General features: G+C 43.9%; 1 protein-coding gene across 4 annotated transcripts in view; it reads right to left on the bottom strand.

Annotated features, from left to right (window-relative positions):
* The window catches only part of CCNT2 (cyclin T2), a 701,155-nt gene that overhangs the window by 163,317 nt on the left and 516,341 nt on the right, over positions 1–21,497 (bottom strand). For all 4 annotated transcript variants that reach the window (XM_044074938.1, XM_044074940.1, XM_044074936.1 and 1 more), the window contains one exon: positions 978–1,048. In XM_044074938.1, the coding sequence (XP_043930873.1) occupies positions 978–1,048 (71 nt within the window). The remainder of the gene's footprint in view (positions 1–977; positions 1,049–21,497) is intronic.

Below are 21,497 nucleotides of genomic sequence, written 5' to 3'. Positions count from 1 at the left end.
CCTGTGCAGGTAGCATACATGTGACATACAGTGCATACAAGCTCTAAAGGCTTTGGTATGCTTGCCAGACTTTGGGCTATCCTTGGCAGGAGATCCACAAACACAACACTGATACAGAACGTATGCAAGTCTATGGACCAAAAAAACTGTCTTCTCTACTTCAGGCTGGAGGCAGACAAGTTTGTCAGTTGCTGCCAAAAACATCTAAAATAAAGCCCCACTAAACTGGGGTATCGCAACCTAGCAGATCCAGGGTAATTTTCTCTGCATCAGACGTCTTAGAGGCTTACCACTTAAAAGGGTCCTTCATCAAGGAAAAGGTGTTACCAAAGGTGAGACAGTGATAATCTACAGTTAGCATCTTTTCCACTGTCAGAATCGTATCTCAACGGTGAAGACATCTGTGATCTGTACTCTTGACCTACCCCTCCTCCTGTACTGCAGTAGACCTGCTGGAAGTAATGTGTTCTAAACCACTACAACAAGAACAGTAAATGAAGACTATACCCCTGTGGGATAGTTATCTGACTGCTCTTGCTTATGGCTTATTCAAACAAGTTGAACATGTGATGTGACATGACAAAAAAGCACAACTGAATATGGAAAACTGTACAGTACATCCACCTTTACACAAAGACACGGACATCTGAAGTGAATTGTAAAAGCTCAGCTTGCAGCAGAGCTCCCTGAAATTATGACTGCAGCAGTGACTTGCATAATTAGCAAATATCTGCAGAAATTTAACAAATTTAATTGAAAGATTCAAGAACTAGCTATAATGCACAAACATATACAACTTTATACTTAAAAGTCTGGACACCTACAACAGAAACCCGGGTTTTGCTACTGACCAAACAAACCCAACTGTAAATTCCAGTGAGTCCCACTATAACATTTAAATGTCAGTTTACCAAACAGATACTACAGTTAACCATAACTAAAAACAGTAAAACCAGATCAAATGTGCAAAAACTTACCCTCCAGTTTCGAATCTTTTTCAACCTATGTGGAGTCTTCTCCAGTATCTGCAGAAATTCATGAGTTAGTTCTGAGGGGGGGAAAAGGAAACATGTAATACTTTTCTGTTAAAAACGATCAGATTCAAAGAGGGTAAAGGCAAAACTGAAACCAAATACATTCATACTTCTGACTTGAAATAAGACAGTTTTTTTTATTTTTATTTTTTTTCTTTGGAAAAAAGAAGTTATGTACTCACCATAACGTTCCATCTGAGTAGTTAGACTTCATTTGTCAGCAACCTGTGGGTTTCGGATCCGACATGGATTTGAGCCGGCAGCTTTCCAAGCTAAGATCCAAGCTCCTCCCCCTTACCAATACTACACTGCAACCTCCTTCCAACCCTCAGATAGAGTTTGCCACCCACAACGTGACATCAACCCAAGAGAAATAACCTGACCTGAACACAGACTAAGCTGACAATACCCAGTAAGTTTGAGTCCAAGGACTATCGCAAATCACTAAGGTCAGGAGGAGTAGGGAAGGTTGCTGACAAATGAAGTTACCTACTCAGATGGAACGTTATGGTGAGTACATAACTTCTTTATCTGAAGTAATTAACTTCATTTGATCATCAACCTGTGGGACAGTCCCCAGCTACCAAAACACCTTGGGAGGCCCCTATGGAAGGATATTCCAGAGCACTGCAGAACCAAAAGAAGCCCTTACTCTAGACACCATGTCCTACTTATGAGTAATAAAAGTGTTGAAGAAGCCCAGGTAGCCACTGAACAAATGTCATCCAGAGAAACTCTGGACCAGAAAGCAGCAAAAGTAGCCATAGAATGAGTAGAATGAGCATGAACCCTGTCTGGTTCTGAAAATCCATCATCCTCGTACACTTTGCAGAATACAAAGTGAAATCCATCTAGCAAAAGTCACTCAAAACTTGTTTCCCCAAAAAGGGCTTGGCAAAGGAAACAAAACTGATCAGACTTACGAAAGGGTTGTGTCCTATGTAAATAAGAGTAACTGTCTGTGGACATCCAGCAAATTAAGTTTATATTTCCCTTTGTTTTGAAAATTAGGGAAAAATACTAGGAGATTTTAGACCGATTGATATTGGACTCCGAAGCAACTCTAGGGAGGAAAGAAAGATTTGTCCTTAGAGAAACCCTATCCCTATCCTTATTTAAGTATGGAGGTTTTATACACAAGGCTTGAAGTTCGGACACTCTCCTGGCTGAGGTGATAGTCTTCCATGACAAAAATTTTAAATTAACTGACACTGCAGGTTCGGAAGCGCAACTAAGGCCTGAAGAACCAAGGTCAAATCCCAAGGATGCTTAATCGACGTCTCAGCAAAAAAAGTGCCTTTGATGAAAGTCTTACAAATCCTAGAAGCAGCTAGTGAACCTGAATTTTCTCTTGCATGAAAATGGGATACAGCCACCAGCTGGACCTTAACAGTGAAAGAGGTGGCCCCCTGCTGGAAAATCAGAGACAGAAATTCTAATACTGCTGGAATTGGGGCGGTAAACAGATCCAAATCTCTCTGAGAAGCCCAGATGGAAAAACTCTCCATTTACTATGGTACACCTTTTGGGTGAAGGACTTGTGCGCCGCCACCAGAATGGACTTCACAGGAGGAGTGTGTCCGGGAGTTCTGGCAATTAGTGGAACTGGAGCAACCAAGCAGTAAGCTTCAGGCTGTCCAGATTCGGAGGAGGAATTCCGGAGGGATGACAAATGAGATCCGGAATGGGATCCAATATCCAGGGTGGAGCTACTAGATGAGACCATAGGCAAGGGAACCAAACTTGACTAGGCCAGAATGGAGCTATGAGGATAATCTTGCTCCCCAACCGACGAGCTTTCTGCAAGAATTTTGCCATTAGTAGTAGTGGGGGATATGCATAAAGACCAGGTGGCCAAACATGGAAGAGCGTCGCTGGGAGCACCCCCCCCACCCCGAGGGGGAAGAGCAAAAAAATCGCTGCACTTTGCATTGGACGGCAATCCAAAAAGATTGCAAGGCTGACCCCACTTGAGGACGACCTGTTCCGCTACACAAGGATTCGGGGACCACTAATAGGGTAAAAAATAGTCTTGCCCAGTTTGTCAGTCAAATGTTGGATTGACCTGGAATGTGCATTGCTATCAGAAAATGGTTGGTGGAAATCGCCCATTCCCACATTCTCATGGCCTCTTGACAAAGCGGGTAGGACCTGGTTCCCCCTGCTTGATAAACCAGACCACTGGCATGTCTGACTGAATTGCAATCATTCCCAGCAGAGAAGCATGAAGGGCCTGCAACACCAGAAGGACTGCCCTCAACTCTAGAGCACTGATATGCAGAACTGTCTAATTTCGGGAACCACATGCCTTGGAGAGTCCTGCTTGAGCAGTGCCCCCCCCCCAGATGGGAGGCATTAGTGGTCACAGTGGCTTGGGGTGGGGTTGCAATAAAGGGGCGTCCTTCCCAAAGATCCCAGGATTGAAGCCAGATGAGGGAAGTCTTGTACACCTTGCTTATAGGAATCAGGTAACTTAAGGGCTGGTATAACAGAGACAAATGAACTTGTAACGTCCACTAACACTCATGTGTAGACGTGTACAAGGAACCAAATTTATAGCTGCTGCCATGGACCCCAAGGCCCTCAGAACTAGTTCTTCTGGGGGTGAAGATGCCTGAAGAAGTCTCAATACATGGAGGGTCAGGTTCCGAAGTCTGTTTTGAGTCAAAAATACCTTGGCCTGGAGAGAATCTATTCTTGCCCCTATGAAGTCCAGAATCTAAATGGGCTTAAGAGAGGATTTTGCAATGTTTATTGTGATACCCAGTAAATTTGACAGCTGAAGGAATTTCTGGCTTGAACAAGTCGATGCCTGGAAGGAGCGGTAAAGAGCCAATCGTCCAGGTATGGAAAGACCTGAATGCTCTGAAGTCTCAGGTGGGCCTCTACAACTGCCATGTCCTTTGTAAACACCCTGGAGGCTGTGGTGAGACCGAAGGATAAAACCCTGAACTGGCAGTGACTGGCTCCATGCCGAAACCGGAGAAATCTCCTGGATCACCTGTCCATCATAATGTTGTAGTACGCATCCTTGAGGTCTACAGAGCACATCAGGATGGATTGTAAGGTGACCATCTAGAACTTCTCCTTGGCAACAGACATTCAAAGTGGACAGGTCGAGAATCAGCCTCAAGTCCCCCGTCGTTTTTGGCACCAAAAAGAACCTGGAATAGATGCCTGATCCAGACTGATCTGGGGGGACCTGTTGGATTGTTCTTTTGTTTAACAGCTTTTCCATTTCCAAAGCTGCCACCTCCCTCTGAGTGGGTGGAACGTCTGGGAGGTGCTTTGGAGGTAAGGGACTGGTCAGAAAGGGAATGTAATAACACCTCTGGATATTATCCGAAGCACCCAGCGGTATGACGTTATGGACTCCCATACACCTAGGAGCTTCGAATAACACCCTCTGACTACCTCCAGAGTGGAACAGTTGGGCAACCCTCAGGGCTGCTGCGCAGGTCGATCAGAGAATGGTTCCCGTGACCCAAAATTCTTCAGTCCCCTTCTGCCTCTGGGCCAGCGTCCACCTTATCCCCCTCTGCTTATAAAGGGGGGGGGGGGTCGGAAGTGTCCTGGGAATGCTGAGACTTCCGGAACCACAACTTCTTTTGCCTTCACAGATTCCTGGAAAAGGACCTTTGAGGGTTAGAGAAATGGATCTTGACAGCCGACAGCATCTTCCCGTACTTCTCACTCTGGACTAGCGTATCTGACGGTTTTCCAAACGAGGTCGAACCGTCAAAAGGGGCATACGCAAAGGATGCCTTGAAAGGTTTTGAAAAATTGCAAAGCTGGAGCCAGGCGCGACGACTCATGGCAATGCCAGACCCGGCCGCCCTAGCAGCTCCCTCGGAGGCATGAGAGAGTAAGTGCATGGACATGTTAGTCACTTGAGTGGCCATACATGCAGAGAATGAGCGTTTATCCTTGGCCGAAATGGACTTCGGGGGAGACTCAGCGTACTCTTTCACGAGGTCTCGCTGAAGTCTGATCAAGTGGGCCATGTAGTTCAGCGCCCTTATGGCAAAGGTATCTGAAGCATACTTATGCTTACCGAGTCGATCCATTGTCCTAGACTCATTGTCTGGAGGCTGGACCGAGCAACTCTCCAGAGCCAGTTCCTTATTAGTGGCTGACGCCACCACCATGGCATCAACTGGGGAACTCTCACTTCATGCAGGCCTACCCGTAAGAGGGCTTAATCTTGTCTGGCCTTTTAGGTATAAGTTCTACAGTGTTCGGCTCCTTCCAAGCTCTGGTGGTAACTAGGTCCACCAGAGGATCAGCCGGGGGGGGGGGGGCGCACACCCAAGAGGTAGATGGGCCTGTGAAAGCCTCCAGGAATACAGACTCGTCAGAGGAAGGCTTTTGGGCAGACCAACCTCCACTCTAATGGAGGATTGCCATTATGTCTCCAAATGAGACATCCTCGGGACGTGGTCTGGGGGAGCCTTCCCCTTCCTCCAAGTCAGTATCCTCATCTTGCACTTACATTTGTGAGGAATCTACTCGGGGGGGGGGGGGCTCTCCAGGGAGGGCTCACAAACAGCTTCATATTCCTCAAGGAGAACTATCTGGGGCGCATCAGACACAGGCTGTCCATGAGAGGACGGAATGACAGAATACACAGCAGCGAGGGAGCAAAGACAGACTCAGAGGAAAGAGCGAGCGGTCTCGATTATACTGGGAGAACGCTCTCCACAATGAAGGGGAACCGGATTCTCTAAAACTAGAAGGATGAGTAACCATGCCCCTCGGATCCGAAGTGACTGGAGCTGAACCCAGAACAGGCTGACCCAGAGAAATGGTATGTCCTGACCATAACTGAGCCGATGACATACTCATCCCCCCAGATCAGACGTCCAAATCACGGCTCCGAGAGCTCGGATCCAACATACTCAAGGTCATGGCCGGCGCTGAGGTTGAAGAAAGTACAGTTGTGTACACTTACCATAAATGTAGATGTTAGAGTGTATTCACTGTTGCAGTCATTACATTTGGGTAATCTGCTGGCAGGTTGCCCTCAGTCGGCCTGAATTCCAACGTCTTGGGTCCTGCGTCAGTTGCTGTCCTCTCTTCCATGACGTCAGGGGGTATAAAACATGCAGCAGATGCCATTTCCTTTAGTTTTTATAGCAATATTTATTTATATATATATATATATATATATATATATATATATATATATATATATATATGGATTCACTTTATAACCTCGAATTACTGAAATGTCGAATTTCAGTACCTCAAGGCTATAAAGCGGAATGTTAAAAATAGCGAAAGCTCAATCGCAAATTCGAATATATGTCGAATTTGCGGTTATGACTTTACGTTGCGTAATGTCCGGGATTGTGTTTTGATGGTGCACGGTGCCGTGTGTGTATGTAGGTGTTATGTCAGGTAAGTGTTCTCTAAGGGTTGTGAGTGGGAGTTAGAGTGTGCTGATGTGTTTGTGCGTGTGTGAGTCTGCTTCTGTTTTGTTTTTGTTTGATCTCTGAGTTAGTATATACAGTATGGGGGTGTGGGGGGTGCAGGGGGGCTTGCCCCCCTGGTTGTGTGTATATGAGTTGTGTATGTATGTAGTTTTGTTTGTTTTTGTTGTGATGTGGGTGTTGTGGTGTACGTGTAGTAGCGTGTGTGCGGTTTTTTCAGTGTTTTGACTTGCGTGGGTTTTTTGTGTCTGTGTTTTGTGGATTCGGTTTTAGAGTCTCAAGATACTGAAATTCGACATTTCAGTAATTTCGAGGTTATAAAGTGAATCCATACATATATATATATATATATAGATATATATATATATATATATATATATAGATATATATATACATATATATATGAATACATGCATGAATATAAACTTTCCCTTCATCTACAAGCAAATACACCACATAGGTTGTAGAAAATAGTGAAGGAAAAACTTCAGAATACCAGGGGGATGGGAGGGTTGGGTAACCTGGACTGCAACACTGAATACACTCTAACATCTACATTTATGGTAAGTGTACACAACTGTACTATGTTCTTCGCGTTTCACTGTTGCAGTCATTACATTTGGGTTGAATCCCAAAGCTATGGTTGGGAGGCTGGAGCTAAACAGCATTAGGTGCGGCAATAAGGCCCTGCAGCACTGCAGTGGTGAAGCCTGCCCTGGACTTAAAGTAGAGAGGCAAATGGTAATGCTTTGTAAAGGTGTGAACAGAACTCCAAGTAGCAGCCTCTAGAATATCTTTGGTTGGTACTCCTCTGAGAAAGGCTGCTGAAGTAGCTGCAGCTCTGGTGGAATGAGACCTAATACCCTTGGGCACAGGTTTACCATGGTGTAAGTAGCAGAAATGGATGCAGTGGCTTATCCACTTTGAAATTGTCTGCTTTGAAATAGCCTTTCCTTCTGATCCTGCAGCATATGACACTAGCAATTGCTCAGTTTTTCTTAGAGCTTTAGTCCTGCTCAAGTAGAATCTTAGCTGTGTACATCCAAGGAATGCTGAATTTTCTCCCCTTTGTTCTGTGGATTTGGATAAAAAGTTAGCCGATGAATTGTTTGGTTAAGAGCCACACTGGAAACCACCTTAGGCATAAAAGTAGGATTTATCCTCAGAGACACCCTGTCCAGGTAAAATATGATAAAAGGCTCTACAGCCATGAGGGCCTGTAGCTCTGAAACTCTTCTTGCTGAAGTAATTGCTAGTAACAGAGCGGTCTTCCATAATAAGAACTTTACATCAGCAGTAGCAGCTGGTTCAAATGGAGGCAGGGTGAGCTTTTCCAACACATAACTGAGGTCTTATGCAGGTAATGGTGATCTTTTAGGGGGCCTTAAATTTTTGGCTCCTCTAAGATACTGCTTTAGTAAAGGATGAGAAAAGATTGGTGGCTCTGTGTTGTAATGAGCCGAAATGGCAGAGGAATGGATTTTGATTGATGAGACAGATAGGCCTTTGTCAAGCATCTCAGTTAAGTATTGTAATATTTGAGGAATATTTGGTTCTGCTGCATCAGTTCCTTGTGCTCGAGTCCAAGCACAGAATCTCTTCCACTTGTCAGCATAAGATTTTCTAGTACTAGGCCTTCTGGCTTCCAAAATGACATCCATCACCATCACAGCTTTACTGAGAGGTGCTGTTTGTATAACTACATGATTAGCCATGCTGCCAGGTTTAGAGTCTGTAGCTGATTGTGCAGGATCTGACTGTTTTGCTGGGACAGTAGTTGTGGTCTTTGAGGCAAGGTCCATGCAGGGTATTGAGACAATGTCCTTAGGATTGGATACCAGTATTGGCAGGGCCAGTCCAGAACAACTAATATCATCTTTGCTTTCTCTTTTCTGACTTTTAGGAGGAGCTTGGGTAGAAGAGGCAGAGGAGGAAAGGCATAAACTGATAGGTTTTTCCAATTGAAGGATAGGGCGTCCACTTTCCATGCTTGTCTGTGATAAGTCCTTGTGCAGAATCTTTTCAATTGATAATTTTGAGGTGAGGCAAATAGATCTATGTCTGGGCTTCCCCATTTCTGTTATGCTGAAGACTTGTGGATTTAGTTTCCACTTGTGAGGATCTATAAGGTTTCTGCTTAAATCGTCTGCCAGTGTTCTGTTTACCTGGCAGGAATTGGGCTTGAAGATGTACTTGGTAGGTCACAGCTGTGTCCCACAGTGCCATGGCTAATCTGCAAAGGGGGTTTGTGTTCCCCCTTGCTTGTTTATATACCACATGACTGTGGTGTTGTCAGTCTTTATCAGTAGTTGTCCTGGATGAAATAAGTCCTTGAAGGCTGTTAGGCCGTTTTGAACAGCTAGTATCTCTTTCTGGTTGATATATAGATGCATTTGATTTGGGGCCCATATACCCTGAATGCATTTTCTGCCATGTGGGCCCCCCAGGCATAATCTGATGGGTCTATTAAGGTTTGTCTGGCAGGGGATAGCGTTAAGGGCTGTCCCATGTTTTGGTGACAGGCCTTTGCCCACCATAGAAACTCCTGTTGCAAGCAGGGAATGAGAGGAATCATTGTTTCCAGACTGTGTGAGAATGTTGACTCCATAAACTTTTTAGGTACCATTGAAGTTTCCTCATATGCACTGTTGCACATGAAATTAGTAGGATGCAGGAAGCCATGAAGCCCAGAGCCTGCAGAATTTATCTTGCAGAAGACTGGGTTTTTGTTGCCATTTGTTGCCATCAGTTTGAAGTAAGTAGTCAGTTGCCTTTGTTTGTCTGGCTTAAGGTAAGCCATCTGGGCAGTTGTATTTCAAGCTTGCATCCAGGAATGTTATATTTTGAGAGGGTACCAAGTTGTGATTTCATTTAATTTATTGTGTACCCTAGGCATGTTAGAAGCCTTTTCAAAAACGCCAGGTGTTGAAGAAGTGTCCTTGTTCTTTTCCTGAATGAGACAGTCGTCCAAGTAAGGATATATCTGTATACTTCTTTGTCTGCAAAATGCAATCACTGGTGCCAGGCACCTTGTAAAGACCCTGGGAGCAGTAGATGAGCCGAAGGGCAGTGCAGAGAATTGGTAATGCATTAAGCCAGCCTTGAATCTGAGGTATCTTCTGCACGATTGCCTTATTGGGATGTGCAGGTATGCCTCTTTTAGGTTTAATGTCACCAGCCAAGCATTCCTGCCCAGCATGGGCAGGAGATGTTGCAAAGTCAGCATTTTGAATTTTGGAATGTCCAGGTATGCATTCAAAATTGACAAATACAGTATTGGCCGCCAGTCCTTGTCCTTTCTGGGTACCAAGAACAGTCTTGAGTAAAAACCTTGTCCTTTTTCCTGTTCTGGTACTGGTTGAATGGCCCCCATATCCATGAGGGACGTTAACCTGTTTCTGTGCCACGGCCCATTGATTTGTGGGCAGAACTGGCCAACCATTTGCCATTGGCAGAGTGTGGAAATGGGATCTGTATCCCTGTGATACTATGTTTAGTACCCACTTGTCCTGGGTTAACAACTGCCAATTTTGTGCAAAAAGTGCTAATTTTCCCCCTAAGGGTGCTGTTAAACGATAAATGCTTGGTGTAGGCAGAGGGAAGTCATTGGGACTGTTTCTATAAGTGTGCGCTTTATTCTCCCCGATTTGGAGGTAGATGCGCCCCATTGCTTTGACCTGTAAGAATCTTGCGCCTGATATCTGGAACCCTTTGGGCGTCCGGATTTGCCCCTTTGAGCTCTATCTGACATAGGAAAGGACCAATTTTTTGTAGGCCAGTCTCTACAGAATCTTGGTGGTTGCACTTCTAAGTCGTCTAACAGTTTGCATAGACTTAGCTTTATCTTCCACTTTCTTTAAAACCTCTTCTGCCTTAATACCAAACAGAGAATCATGCTGTAAAGGTGCATCTAGCAATTTAGCTTTAACATGATCAGGCAAATTTTGTTTCTTTAACCAGGCATGCCTCCTAATCAGATCCACTAACTGCGGCCCTGCAGGAGGCCTCTAAGGAATCAAAACCACATTGCACAGTATGCTTTCGAACTTGTTCAGCTGCATGCAATAATTCCTGTAATTCTTTATTTTCTGCACATTCTGAATTCATCATTTTCTGTTTCAGCAATCCCATAACATGTTGCTGGTACTTAAGCATATGAAATTGACAGTTTAAGGCCCTGATTGCCAAGGTTGCAGATGTATAAACCTTTTTTCCCCATCTGTCTAGTGCCCTTGAATCTGTCAGAGGGGGTAGGATTTTTCTGCTGTTGAGGCCTTAACTCCCTCTGGACCCTGTGAAATAGTTTCAGGATCAGCAGCAGGGTTTCTAAATAAAAATTTATGAGAGTCAGGGACCCTGTAATATCTATCAGGCTTACTGGGAGCCAGAGGTAAAGAGCCAGGGGTCAAGCTCGACTCCGAAAACACATCATCCACAATGTCTAAAACGGGGAATGGCTAAAGGCTTGTGCTGAGGGAGAAGGAAATCCCTGAGCCTCTTTTTTTGATTCTGAGAAGTCTTGACTCTCCCAGTGAAAATGCTCCCTCAAAGTATGCAAGGTTTCTCCAAATGAGTAATCTTGGAATAGACTCCTCAGCATCAGAATCCTCATAGGGAGGTATAGATAATTCCTGATCAGAAGAAACAGAAACCTGATCTGAAGATTCATAATCAGTGTCTTGCCTAGGCCTCTTACCTAGAGGGGGATGGGTACCCCTGATCAAGGTAATAAGGGACCTGAAAGGTATGACGGATCCGCAGGTCTCTTATGACCCCTATCTTTGTCTCTCTCTTTTTCTCTGGCTCTCTTCCCTGTGTTTTTCCTTCCTGGCCTCTGTCACCCTGTTTGGAAACAGGAGTGAGTGTCCCGGACAGGGGAGAAGGACCTGAAGCCGATATGGCCACAGCCATGGCTGTACAGGAAGGAGAAGCAGGAATAGTTTCTGCTGGGAGAAGCCCAGCCAAAATTAATTTGGCCCCGCAGGGCCCATTGATTAAAAGCTGCACATATCTTGCAGCCTGAAGAAAGGTGAGGTGAGTAAATGGTGTGGGAAGAAATAGCCAGGGAATTATTATGGCTAGGCTTGTATAGGCCCCAAGGCTGGCAGCCTAGTACCAACCTATGAACCTATGAGGAACCCCCCAAACACGACGCACAAGGTGTGGCCATCAGCCGGGGACAACATATGGCCACACTCTGCATTTGGAGAAAGTCGGCTTTTGTGTGTCCGACATCTCGACCTCCACAACAAAAAATAAGGCCAACTAAAGCCCTACCTACAATCACACACACACAAACAGCAAAGGCTGGAAAGGGAGGCCTACACTAACAAAAATACAAGTCTACTTTTTTTTTGTTCTTTTCTGCATGGAAAATATGGGAGGAGGAAAAGAGGGGAAGGCAAACACTACACATGGACACTAAACTAACTTTTAAACAGTTCAAGCAAGGAAGCCCTATGAGCTTGGAGCTCGGATCTTAGCTTGGAAAGCTGTCGGCTCTGATCCATGTCAGATCCGAAACCCACAGGCTGGTGATCAAATGAAGTTAACTACTTCAGATCTGAAGTTATGCCCTTAATCCTGGAGCCTTTCATTCCTGTTTGCCCAAAATGACTGTTGGGTCTTTGAGCCACTTGTCAGATCTGTGGCAGCATAGCTAGTGTTGCAGCTTTAAACTCCGAAAACCTTTCCTTCCCACAAGGCACTTGGCCTGTTCTGCCAGCTTCCAAAATATCATTCCTGCTGCTTGTCATGCCAAGACAGGATAGTACCACCTTGGTATCCTTGATCAGGTAACAGCAGGGGGCAGTGGGAGGGTTTGTATCAGACTGACAGGAATGAAAGGATCCAATGTTACAGTAACTACACGATTTCCATATTCTTTACATTTCATCAGCCTCATCAGACTGCTGGGTCAGAATCTCAAATCCCTGAAAATCCTGGGTAGTATGACAAAAGCCCTTTCAGGATCGACACTTCAAAAAGAAGTCCTTGATTTTAATAGCAAGTCTATCTTAGTGTTTTGAAAATGTACACAAGTTAAACCAAGTGGCAGCCACACAAAGAATGGCAGAATTTCTAAAGAATGACGCAGAGGTAGTGACTAAAAATGTAGGAGAATGAGCTTTAGGCTTAACTGCAAAGGACATATTCCTACACTGGTACACAAAGGAGGTACAATCCCTAGACAGGATTAGTCTAGTCTAGAAACTTTCCTTCCTAATCTATGTATACAAAAGGAAATGGAATTTTTCCTATGTCCTTTGGTATAACACAAGTGGAATCTTAACTCCTATGAATGGCCAAATTATGAACACAGTATACCCCCTTAAGTGTAATTAAGGAAGAAAACAGGCAGATTGATTCAGCAGTCATCCTAAGAATGAAAGAGGGATTTAGTCCTGAAAGATACTCTGTCTTTATGGAACAGAAGATAAGACCTAAGCAAAGACCCCACTTGGAGTTCCAGGACTCCTGGCAGAAGCAACCACCACCAGGAAAAGTATTTACCAAGAAACTTCAAGGTGGCTGGACAAAGCATGTTCAAGGAGAGGTTGAGTCAAGGTTTCCAGAACTAAATTTTGATCATGTGGATGAGCGGACTCTGACTTGAGGCCTCAAAACAAAGATTCCCCTTTAAGTCGGCCATATATAACTTGTTCAATGCCAAAGAACATGAAAACAGGTGAAGAAAATTTGAAACAGTAACTGTACCTTAGATAACAAATCCCAACATCAAACAAGGATGCCACAAACTGCAGTACCTTAGGAATAGATTCTTCTAACAGGTTTCTGTCAGAAAAGCCCATGCAGCACAACTTTTCTATTTGCCAAGGTAGATTTTCCTGCTAGAGGCCTTTACGGACGCAGAAAAAAAATCCTAACATTCAGAAATAAGGTGGGATCCATAGCCATTACTGTAACTGGAGAAACCAAGTGGTTAGCTTCAAGTTCTGGAGGTCCAGGTAAAGTTCCCTGATAGGATGGGATACGGGATCCAGGATGAGATCAAGGCTCCAGGGTGGTTTCCAGAGGAAGTCTCAGCAGAGGAAGCCAAATTTGTTTGGATCAAAATAGGGCGACAAGAATGACTTGCCTTGCACTGTAGGGCTTTGTGTAGGAAAGGAAAGTTGCGTAAAATCTTACCATAAAAAAAAAGTTGTGCAAAATCTTACAACCATAGATGTCCTTCGCTTCCATGTTGCAGTATTCTTACTGTGGAATCCTCTGCCTCAAGCGACCCAAACATCGGCTTCTACACAAAAACCTGGTTGCTGCTGGTGTATGGGACATCACACGCAGGGTCATAAACCAGGTGCCTTAAATGTGACATCTGTACACAGACCTCAGAAAGTACAGCTGTGTACACTTACCATAAATGCAGATGTTAGAGTGTATTCACTGTTGCAGTCATTACAATTGGGTTATCTGCTTACAGGTAGCCCTCAGTCAGCCTGATTATCAAAGTCTTGGGTCCTGCATCGGCTGCGGTTTCATCTTTCATGATGTCAGGTAGTCAGGTGTACAAAGCATGCAGCCGACGCCATTACATCAGTTTTTCTTGCCCCAGATGTCAGGTGCCTCCATAATGGGAAGCAGTTATATACAAGGTTACACCTCCACCAAAAGGCAAATACACCAGAAAGCTTTAAGCATAGCAAGCAAGAATAGAGGTATAGTCAATAGAAGTCAGGGGGTTGGAGGGAGGGTAACCAGGACTGCAAAAGTGAAGACACTCGAAAATCTACATTTATGGTAAGTGTACACAACTGTACTATGTTCTTCATGTTTCTCTGTTGCAGTCATTACATTTGGGTAGATTCCCAAAGCTAAGGGAGGGAGGAGGCAGTTAGATAGCATTAGGACCAGCTAGAAGGCCCTGCAAGACTGCAGTGGCAAAACCAGCTCTGGATTTAGAAAAAATTGACAAGTGGTAATGCTTGGTGAAGGTATGCACACAATTCCAGGAAGCAGCGTCTAGGATGTCCCTAGTAGGGACACCTCTGAGAAAGGCTTTAGAGGTAGATGCAGCCCTGGTTGAATGTGGTCTCATCACCTGTGGGGCATGTTTTCCATGATGCTTACTGCAGAAATGAATGCAATGGCCTATCCACTTAGAAATGGTTTGCTTTGTAATGGCCTTCCCCTCTGCCCCTGCAGCAAATGCAACCAGCAGTTGCTCAGACTTCCTGAGAGGTTTAATCCTGTCCAAGAAAAATCTAAGTTGTTTGTGCACGTCTAAGGAGTGCAATATTCTTTCCACTTTGTTCTGTGGATTGGAAAAGAAGGTTGGCAAATGAATGGACTGATTAAGGGCCACACTGGATACCACCTTGGGCATAAAGGAGGGTTTGGTCATGAGGGATACCCTGTCCGCATGAAAGATGATGAAAGACTCCACACTGCCATGAAGGCCTGTAATTAGACACCCTTCTTGCTGAAGTGATGGCTAATTTTCCAAAAAAGGAATTTCAGCTCTGCATTTGCAGCTGGCACAAAGGGAGGTAGAGTGAGCTTTTCCAATACAAAGTTAAGATCCCAGGCTGGAGTAGAGGCTCTCCTGGGTGGTCTAAAGTTTTTGGCCCCTGTGAGGAATTGCTTCAGCAGTGGATGAGAGAAGAGGGGTGGCTCTGTATTACAATGAGCTGAGACGGCGGAGGCATGAATTTTGATGGAAGAAAAGGAAAGGCCCTTGGGAAGCATCTCAGTTAAGTATTGAAGAATGAGCAGTAAAATGGGCACAGTTGTGTCCATTCCCTGTGTTTGGTTCCAGGAACAGAATCTCTTCCATTTTTCAGCACAGGATTTTCTAGTACTACACCACCTCCTTGCCTCCAGAATGACATCCATTCACTTGCTTACTGAGGGATGGGAAAGAAGAGGTCATGTAATTAACCAGGCTTCAAGGTTCAGGGTTTGAAGCTGTGGGTGAAGAATTTGGCCCACCTGCTGGGATAGCAGGGCAGGGGGCTGAGGCAGGTGCCATGGTTGCAGAAGTAACACTGCGAAAAGGGGGTACCAGTGTTGGCGTGGCCAGTCTGGTGCATCAAGTATTGTCCTTGGTTTGCCCTGTTTGATCAGGAGAGGAGAGGCAGAGGGGGAAGGCATAAACTGACCGTTTTTTCCAGGTGAAGGGACAGGGCATCCACTTTCCAAACTTGTCTGTGAGGAGCCCTTGTGCAGAATTTGTCCAACTGGTAAGTTCTGAGGGGAGGCAAAGGTCTATCTCTGGGCTCCCCCATTGGATTCACAAAATGTTGAATATGTTTGGTTCCAGTTTCCACTTGTGTGGGTCCATGAGATTTCTGCTTAGATCTGCCAGTGTATTTAGCTTGCCTGGCAGGAATTGAGCTTGTAGGTGCACTTGGCAGCTCAAGGCTGTGTTCCACAGAGCCACGGCTAGTCTGCAGAAGGGGTACGAATGCCCCACTTGTTTATATACCTCCGAACAGTGGTGTTGTCCACCTTTACCAATAATTGTCCTGGAAGAATGTGGTCCTTGAAGGCCGTCAGAGCATTCTGTATAGCTAACATTTCTTTTTGACTGATATGCAGGTGCATTTGACTCTGGTTCCATTTGCCCTGAATGCACTGCCCTGCCAAGTGAGCCCCCCGCATGCATAGTCTGATGCGTCTGCTAGGGTTTGGGCGGCAGGGGGTAGAGTGAATGGCAGCCCCTTGTTTTGGTGGCAGTCCTCTGCCCACCTAAGGAACTCTGTCTTTAGACAAGGCATGATAAGAATCATTGATTGTAGGTCCTGAGAATGTTGGCACCATAAGCTTTTTAGATACCATTGTAGTTTCCTCATATGCAGTCTTGCATATGGAATTAGTAGAATGCAAGAGGCCATGAACCCAAGGGCTTGCAATATTTTCCTTGCAGATAGCCTACTTCAAACTACTGGCCACAAAGACTCAGCTATCAAAGGAACTTGTTTCTCTGGCGTGAGGTATGCCATCTGGAAAGTTGTATTCAAAGCTTGCTCCCAGGAATAAAATTTGTTGGCAGGGTACTAGATGTGATCTCTTTTCGTTTATGGTATACCCCAGACAAGTTAGTAATTTCTTTACAAATGCCAGATGATTTACCAGTACGTCCTGGGTTTCTGCCTGAATTAGAGAATCGTCCAGGTATGGGAATATTTCTTTGCCTGCAAAATGCAATGATATGAGCTAGGCACTTTGGGAATAACCCTGGGCGCAGTAGATAAGCCAAAGGGCAGTGCAGAGAACTGGACAGTGCATGTAGCCTGCTCTGAAGCTTAAGTATCTTCTGCATGTTTCCCTTACTGGGATGTGCAGGTAGGCTTCCTTTAAATCCAGTGTTGCCAACCAGGCATTTCTGCCTAGCATAGGAAGCAGCTGATGAGTTAGCATTGTGAATTTTTGGATTACCAAAAAAGTGTTTAGGGTAGACAGGTCCAGGATAGGACACCAAGAATGGTCTCTTTTGGATATCAGGAAAAGTCTTCAGTAGAACTCTTGTTCCCATTCTTCTTCTAGTTCAGGTTGAATAGCCCTGATGCTTTGGAGAGAGAACTTACTTTTGAGCCTCTGCCCACTGATTTGGTGGCAGGTCTGGCCAACGATTTGGGGTTGGTAAGGAGTGGAAGTAGAATCTGTATCCTTAGGAAACCGTTTAAAACCTATTCGTCTTGGGTAATGAGTTCCCAGTTTTTGCATGCAGGGCGATCTTCCCCCCAAAAAGGAACAGTCACTTGAGCAGGGCTTGGAAGGTTTAAAGTTAAGTCATTGTGACAGTTTACCATAGGGGGGTGTCTTACTACTTCCAGCTTTGGAAGTGGGATCCCCCCACTGCTTAGGCCTGTGAGTACCTTGGGACTGAAGCCTGGGTGTTCAGCTGGTTCTGGGTTTTGACTGAGAAGGCCGGGAAGAGGCAGGAAAGGACCAATTCTTAGAAGGCCAGTGCCTACTAAATCTGGGAGGTTGTACTTGCACAACATATTTAACAGTTTTCATAGATTAAGCTTTTTCCTCCATCTTTTTAAGTACTACTACTGCTTTGTTGCCAAACAGGAGGTCTTGGTTTAAGGGAGCATCCAGCAATTTAGCCTTAACATGATCTGGCAAAGACTGCTCCTTAAGCCAAGCATGCCTTCTAAGTACAGACCCAGTGACAGCAGCCCTGCAAGATGCCTCTAATGAATCAAAACCACACTGCAAAGTATGTTTTCCAACTTATTCAGCAGACTGCATTAAATCCTGTAAATCTTTATTTTCAGCACAACCAGGAATAAACATAATTTTCTGTTTAAGCAATCCAATAATATGCTGCTGATACTTAAACATATGAAAGTGGCAGTTTAAGGCCCTTACGGCCAAGGTTGCAGAAGTGTATACCTTCTTACCCCATCTATCCAGCGCCCTGGAATCTCTATCAGAGGGGGTAGGATTTTTGGCACTGGTCGCCTTAATGCCCTTGGGTCCCTGTGTAATGGTCTCAGGATCCGCAGTAGGATTTTTAAAAAGGAACTTGAGAGTCAGGTACCCTGCAATACCCATCAGGTTTTCTGGGAGCAGGAGGTAGAGAGTCAGGGGCCAGGCTAGATTCTGAGAAGGCATCATCAACAATGTCCAGTACAGGAGGTATAGCTAAAAGCCTGTGTTGTGGCAGGAGTAAGAAATCCCTAAGCCTCTTTTTGGAGTCCGTAATCCTGGCTTTCCCAGCGAAAATGCTCCCTAAGAGTATGCAAGTTTTCACCAAAAGAAATCCTCTGGAGGGGAAGCAGAGGGAATGGAGTCCTCTGCATAAGAATCCTCATAGGTAGATATGGGTAAATCTTGGTAATCAGTGGAAACAGAAATTTCAGAGTCCTGATCAGAAGAATCAGAAGGAAAATTTGTCCTAGGTCTCTTAGAAGGGGAAGGGTAGCTTCCCCTGATTAGAGTAATTAGGTCTTCAGCCATTCTTATTTGTTTTTTTAGACATAGGGGCCTGACCATGCGGTCTAGGTGTCTGTTTTCTAGGCATGGATTGAGTTTTAGGCCTTGAAGACGGCATCGGTTTAATATGCAAGTCAGTAGGCCTGAATACACCCTCAAAAGCTGGTGCCTGCACAGCGACTCCGAACCCATCCAAGTTAGAGACATCCACAGGTTCCACAGTAGGGGAAGCATCTCGCGGCTTACTGGACTCCAAATGAGGCCTGTGAATCTGAAGTAGCTGGTATCAGGGGCTGCGGAAACACCTCACTGAGTACTGGCTAACTGGTGACTAGCTTAGAAGTGTCGTTGGCAGCACTGGACCTATGCGGTCTGTCTATCTTTGCGTTTTTTCAGAATGTCGGTAGTCGGGTGGCTTACCAAAGCCATTTATGGATAATTGAACAGGGTACCAAAATATTTAGAAGCGTATATGAACAGACTACGAATAGTTCGAGGTTTGAATAAGGCACAAAACCGATAGTAAGGTACGTCGTGGTCTGGGCCTAAGCAAGGAATGCAGTACAAATAAAAATCTTTATGGAGGTATTTGCTTTCCACAAGAAATACAATTGTTAACTTTTACTGACATCGGTTTAGAGCAAGAAAAAGGTTCACCAGTGGGGTACTTAGCTTAGTCGAAAACTTCGGTTCTGAAACTGGAAAACGAAAATTTCAGGATTCTGCCGACAGGCACTTGCAAACTGCTTCTATTTCGGGCACCGCACGGCAAGAATGACTGATGTAATGGTGTCAGCTGCATGCTTTACACCCCTGACGTCATGGAAGATGAGACCGCAAGAGACGCAGGACCCAAGACTTTGATAATCAGGCCGACTGAGGGCAACTGCAAGCAGATAACCCAAATGTGATGACTGCAACAGTGAAACATCCAAGGGAACCAGAGGAACTGGGGGGGGGCAATGGAGAAATCACTCCTACCATGTAAACAGACAAGTGGTGAGGGTTAATTTTGATTTGAACACCTTTCATCTAATCAGGACTTTGATCTCATTGAATTTAATGATGAAGATAGACATTATATTACCACTAAGGATGGGTTTTCTGTTTGTCATTTATACACATTTGAGAAAAGTTGTAATCACGTCTGTTCTTAGTAAAGGTTTTTCTTTTGCACCCAGTTTTTCACTAGACATTGCCAAGGTTATTAATTTAAGACTTTTAGTAGGCAGCTGAATCTAAATGTTTTTTCATGACAAAGAACTTGTTAATGATCAGAAATCTCCGAAAAGAAAAAGCACTTTTTACTGTCAATGAATAATTCTGTTGCAATGTTCGATACTATGTGTAAGAAAGGGATACGTGATGTTTTTCACAATGCTACGAAAAGTAGTGATAATTTAACACTATGTATGGATGTGCTCAAGCAAGTGTGCAATGACCACCAGGTCAGAGTTATGAAACCTGACCAGGGCGGGGGAGTTGTACTGATGGACCACAATGATTACGTATTCAAAACGTATGCGCTACTGAATGACATTTCCACCTATGAAAGAATCTCAAAAAATTAACTGAGTAGAGCATATGCTAAAATTGACTGGAATACTATAGGATTTCTTAACTCAAGGAGTGTTAAGACTCAGCTGAATATAAATATTTGCTTGTAGAGTCCCCAGTGACACCGAATATCTTTGGGATTCTGAAAATCCACAAGGATCTACAAGACCCGCCATTCAGACTGATTGTAGCAGCAACAGGTTCTAAGACCAAACCTATGGCTGCATACATTGACTATTCATGTAAACCATTACTAAGTAATTTTGCTCGTGTATTAAGAGACTCATGGCATTGCTTACAAATTTTGAGAGATTGTAATTTTAGATTGTCATGATCGACATAATGAACTTATTCAGTTATACCACATAATGGTTTTAAATTATTTCAAGAAACCTTAATAGTGGAGAATGATATTGGCAATGTTAAGACAATTATTAGTGGAACTGATGGATACGGAGTTGATATTTAAGTTTTGAAGGCGAAACTCATCAAAAATTAGGGGTAGCCATGGGGGCCAAATGTGCAACTATTTATGCTAACTTGGTGCTGGGTCAATGGGCACAGAAATGTGCGTTTCCATCAGATTATTTTAGCAAAACTATAACGTGGCTAAGATTTTTATATGACACTGATTTTTTGGAAAGGTACCCAGGAAGAATCATCACATTTTATCATCTTCCTCAATTCTACTACATTTTTAAGGTTCACATACAAGGTAGCTGTGGAGAGTATAGATTATCTTGACATAAGATTGGTATGGGATAGGACCAACAAGAAACTTCAATCAATGATTCATAGGAAGGAAACATATTGCAATTCTTTTCTCCACTATAACAGTTGCCACCCTATGTATCAAAAGAAAAGCATAGTGAAAGGACAAATGGTACGAATTTAGAGATTAACAAGCAATATTTATTTTGAGAATGATCTATACACATTGTCATGTTTAGAGACGGAGGATACCAGTTTAAAATGATGTTAATCTAGGAATTATGTTGTGCAGAATAGGAACAGGTTTAGTCCAATATTATGTACAGCTTCAGGCAGCAACAATAACAAAAAAGATTCATCATCCGACAGTATGTTAGTACTCCCATACAAGGATGCGTTGACAATTACATCCACAGTTCACAATACATGGAATACAGTTTCTGATCATGACATTATGAATATTCTAAGAATCTTTCCTAGAATTACTTTTAGCAGGGGTCCGAATATCAAAAATCTACTGGAGAAGCAACGAACAAGAACAAAAAGTTTAGTCTATAGAATGCCAAAGTGTAATGCTTACAAGGCCTGAAAATTTAATACTGGTCCATATGTTGCAACTGATGGCTATTTTGTACCCTTTCATGCCCTGGTAAATGTAATTGTAACACTAAGATGGTGATCTATTTGACTACCTGTATGTCCTGTCCTGTTTTCTATGTGGGTAAAACCACTAGGAAACAGCAGGGATATTAAGAACAAGAAAAAAGAAAATGCATTTATATATATATATATATATATATATATACATACATATTTATATATATATATATATATATATATATATATATATATATAT

This window comes from Protopterus annectens, chromosome 6.part0 (assembly GCF_019279795.1).
Source record: "Protopterus annectens isolate FY-2018-M chromosome 6.part0, PAN1.0, whole genome shotgun sequence".
NCBI lineage: Eukaryota > Metazoa > Chordata > Ceratodontiformes > Protopteridae > Protopterus > Protopterus annectens.
The sequence above is the reverse complement of the archived record's forward strand: the minus strand, read 5'-3'. Positions and strand labels throughout refer to the sequence as shown.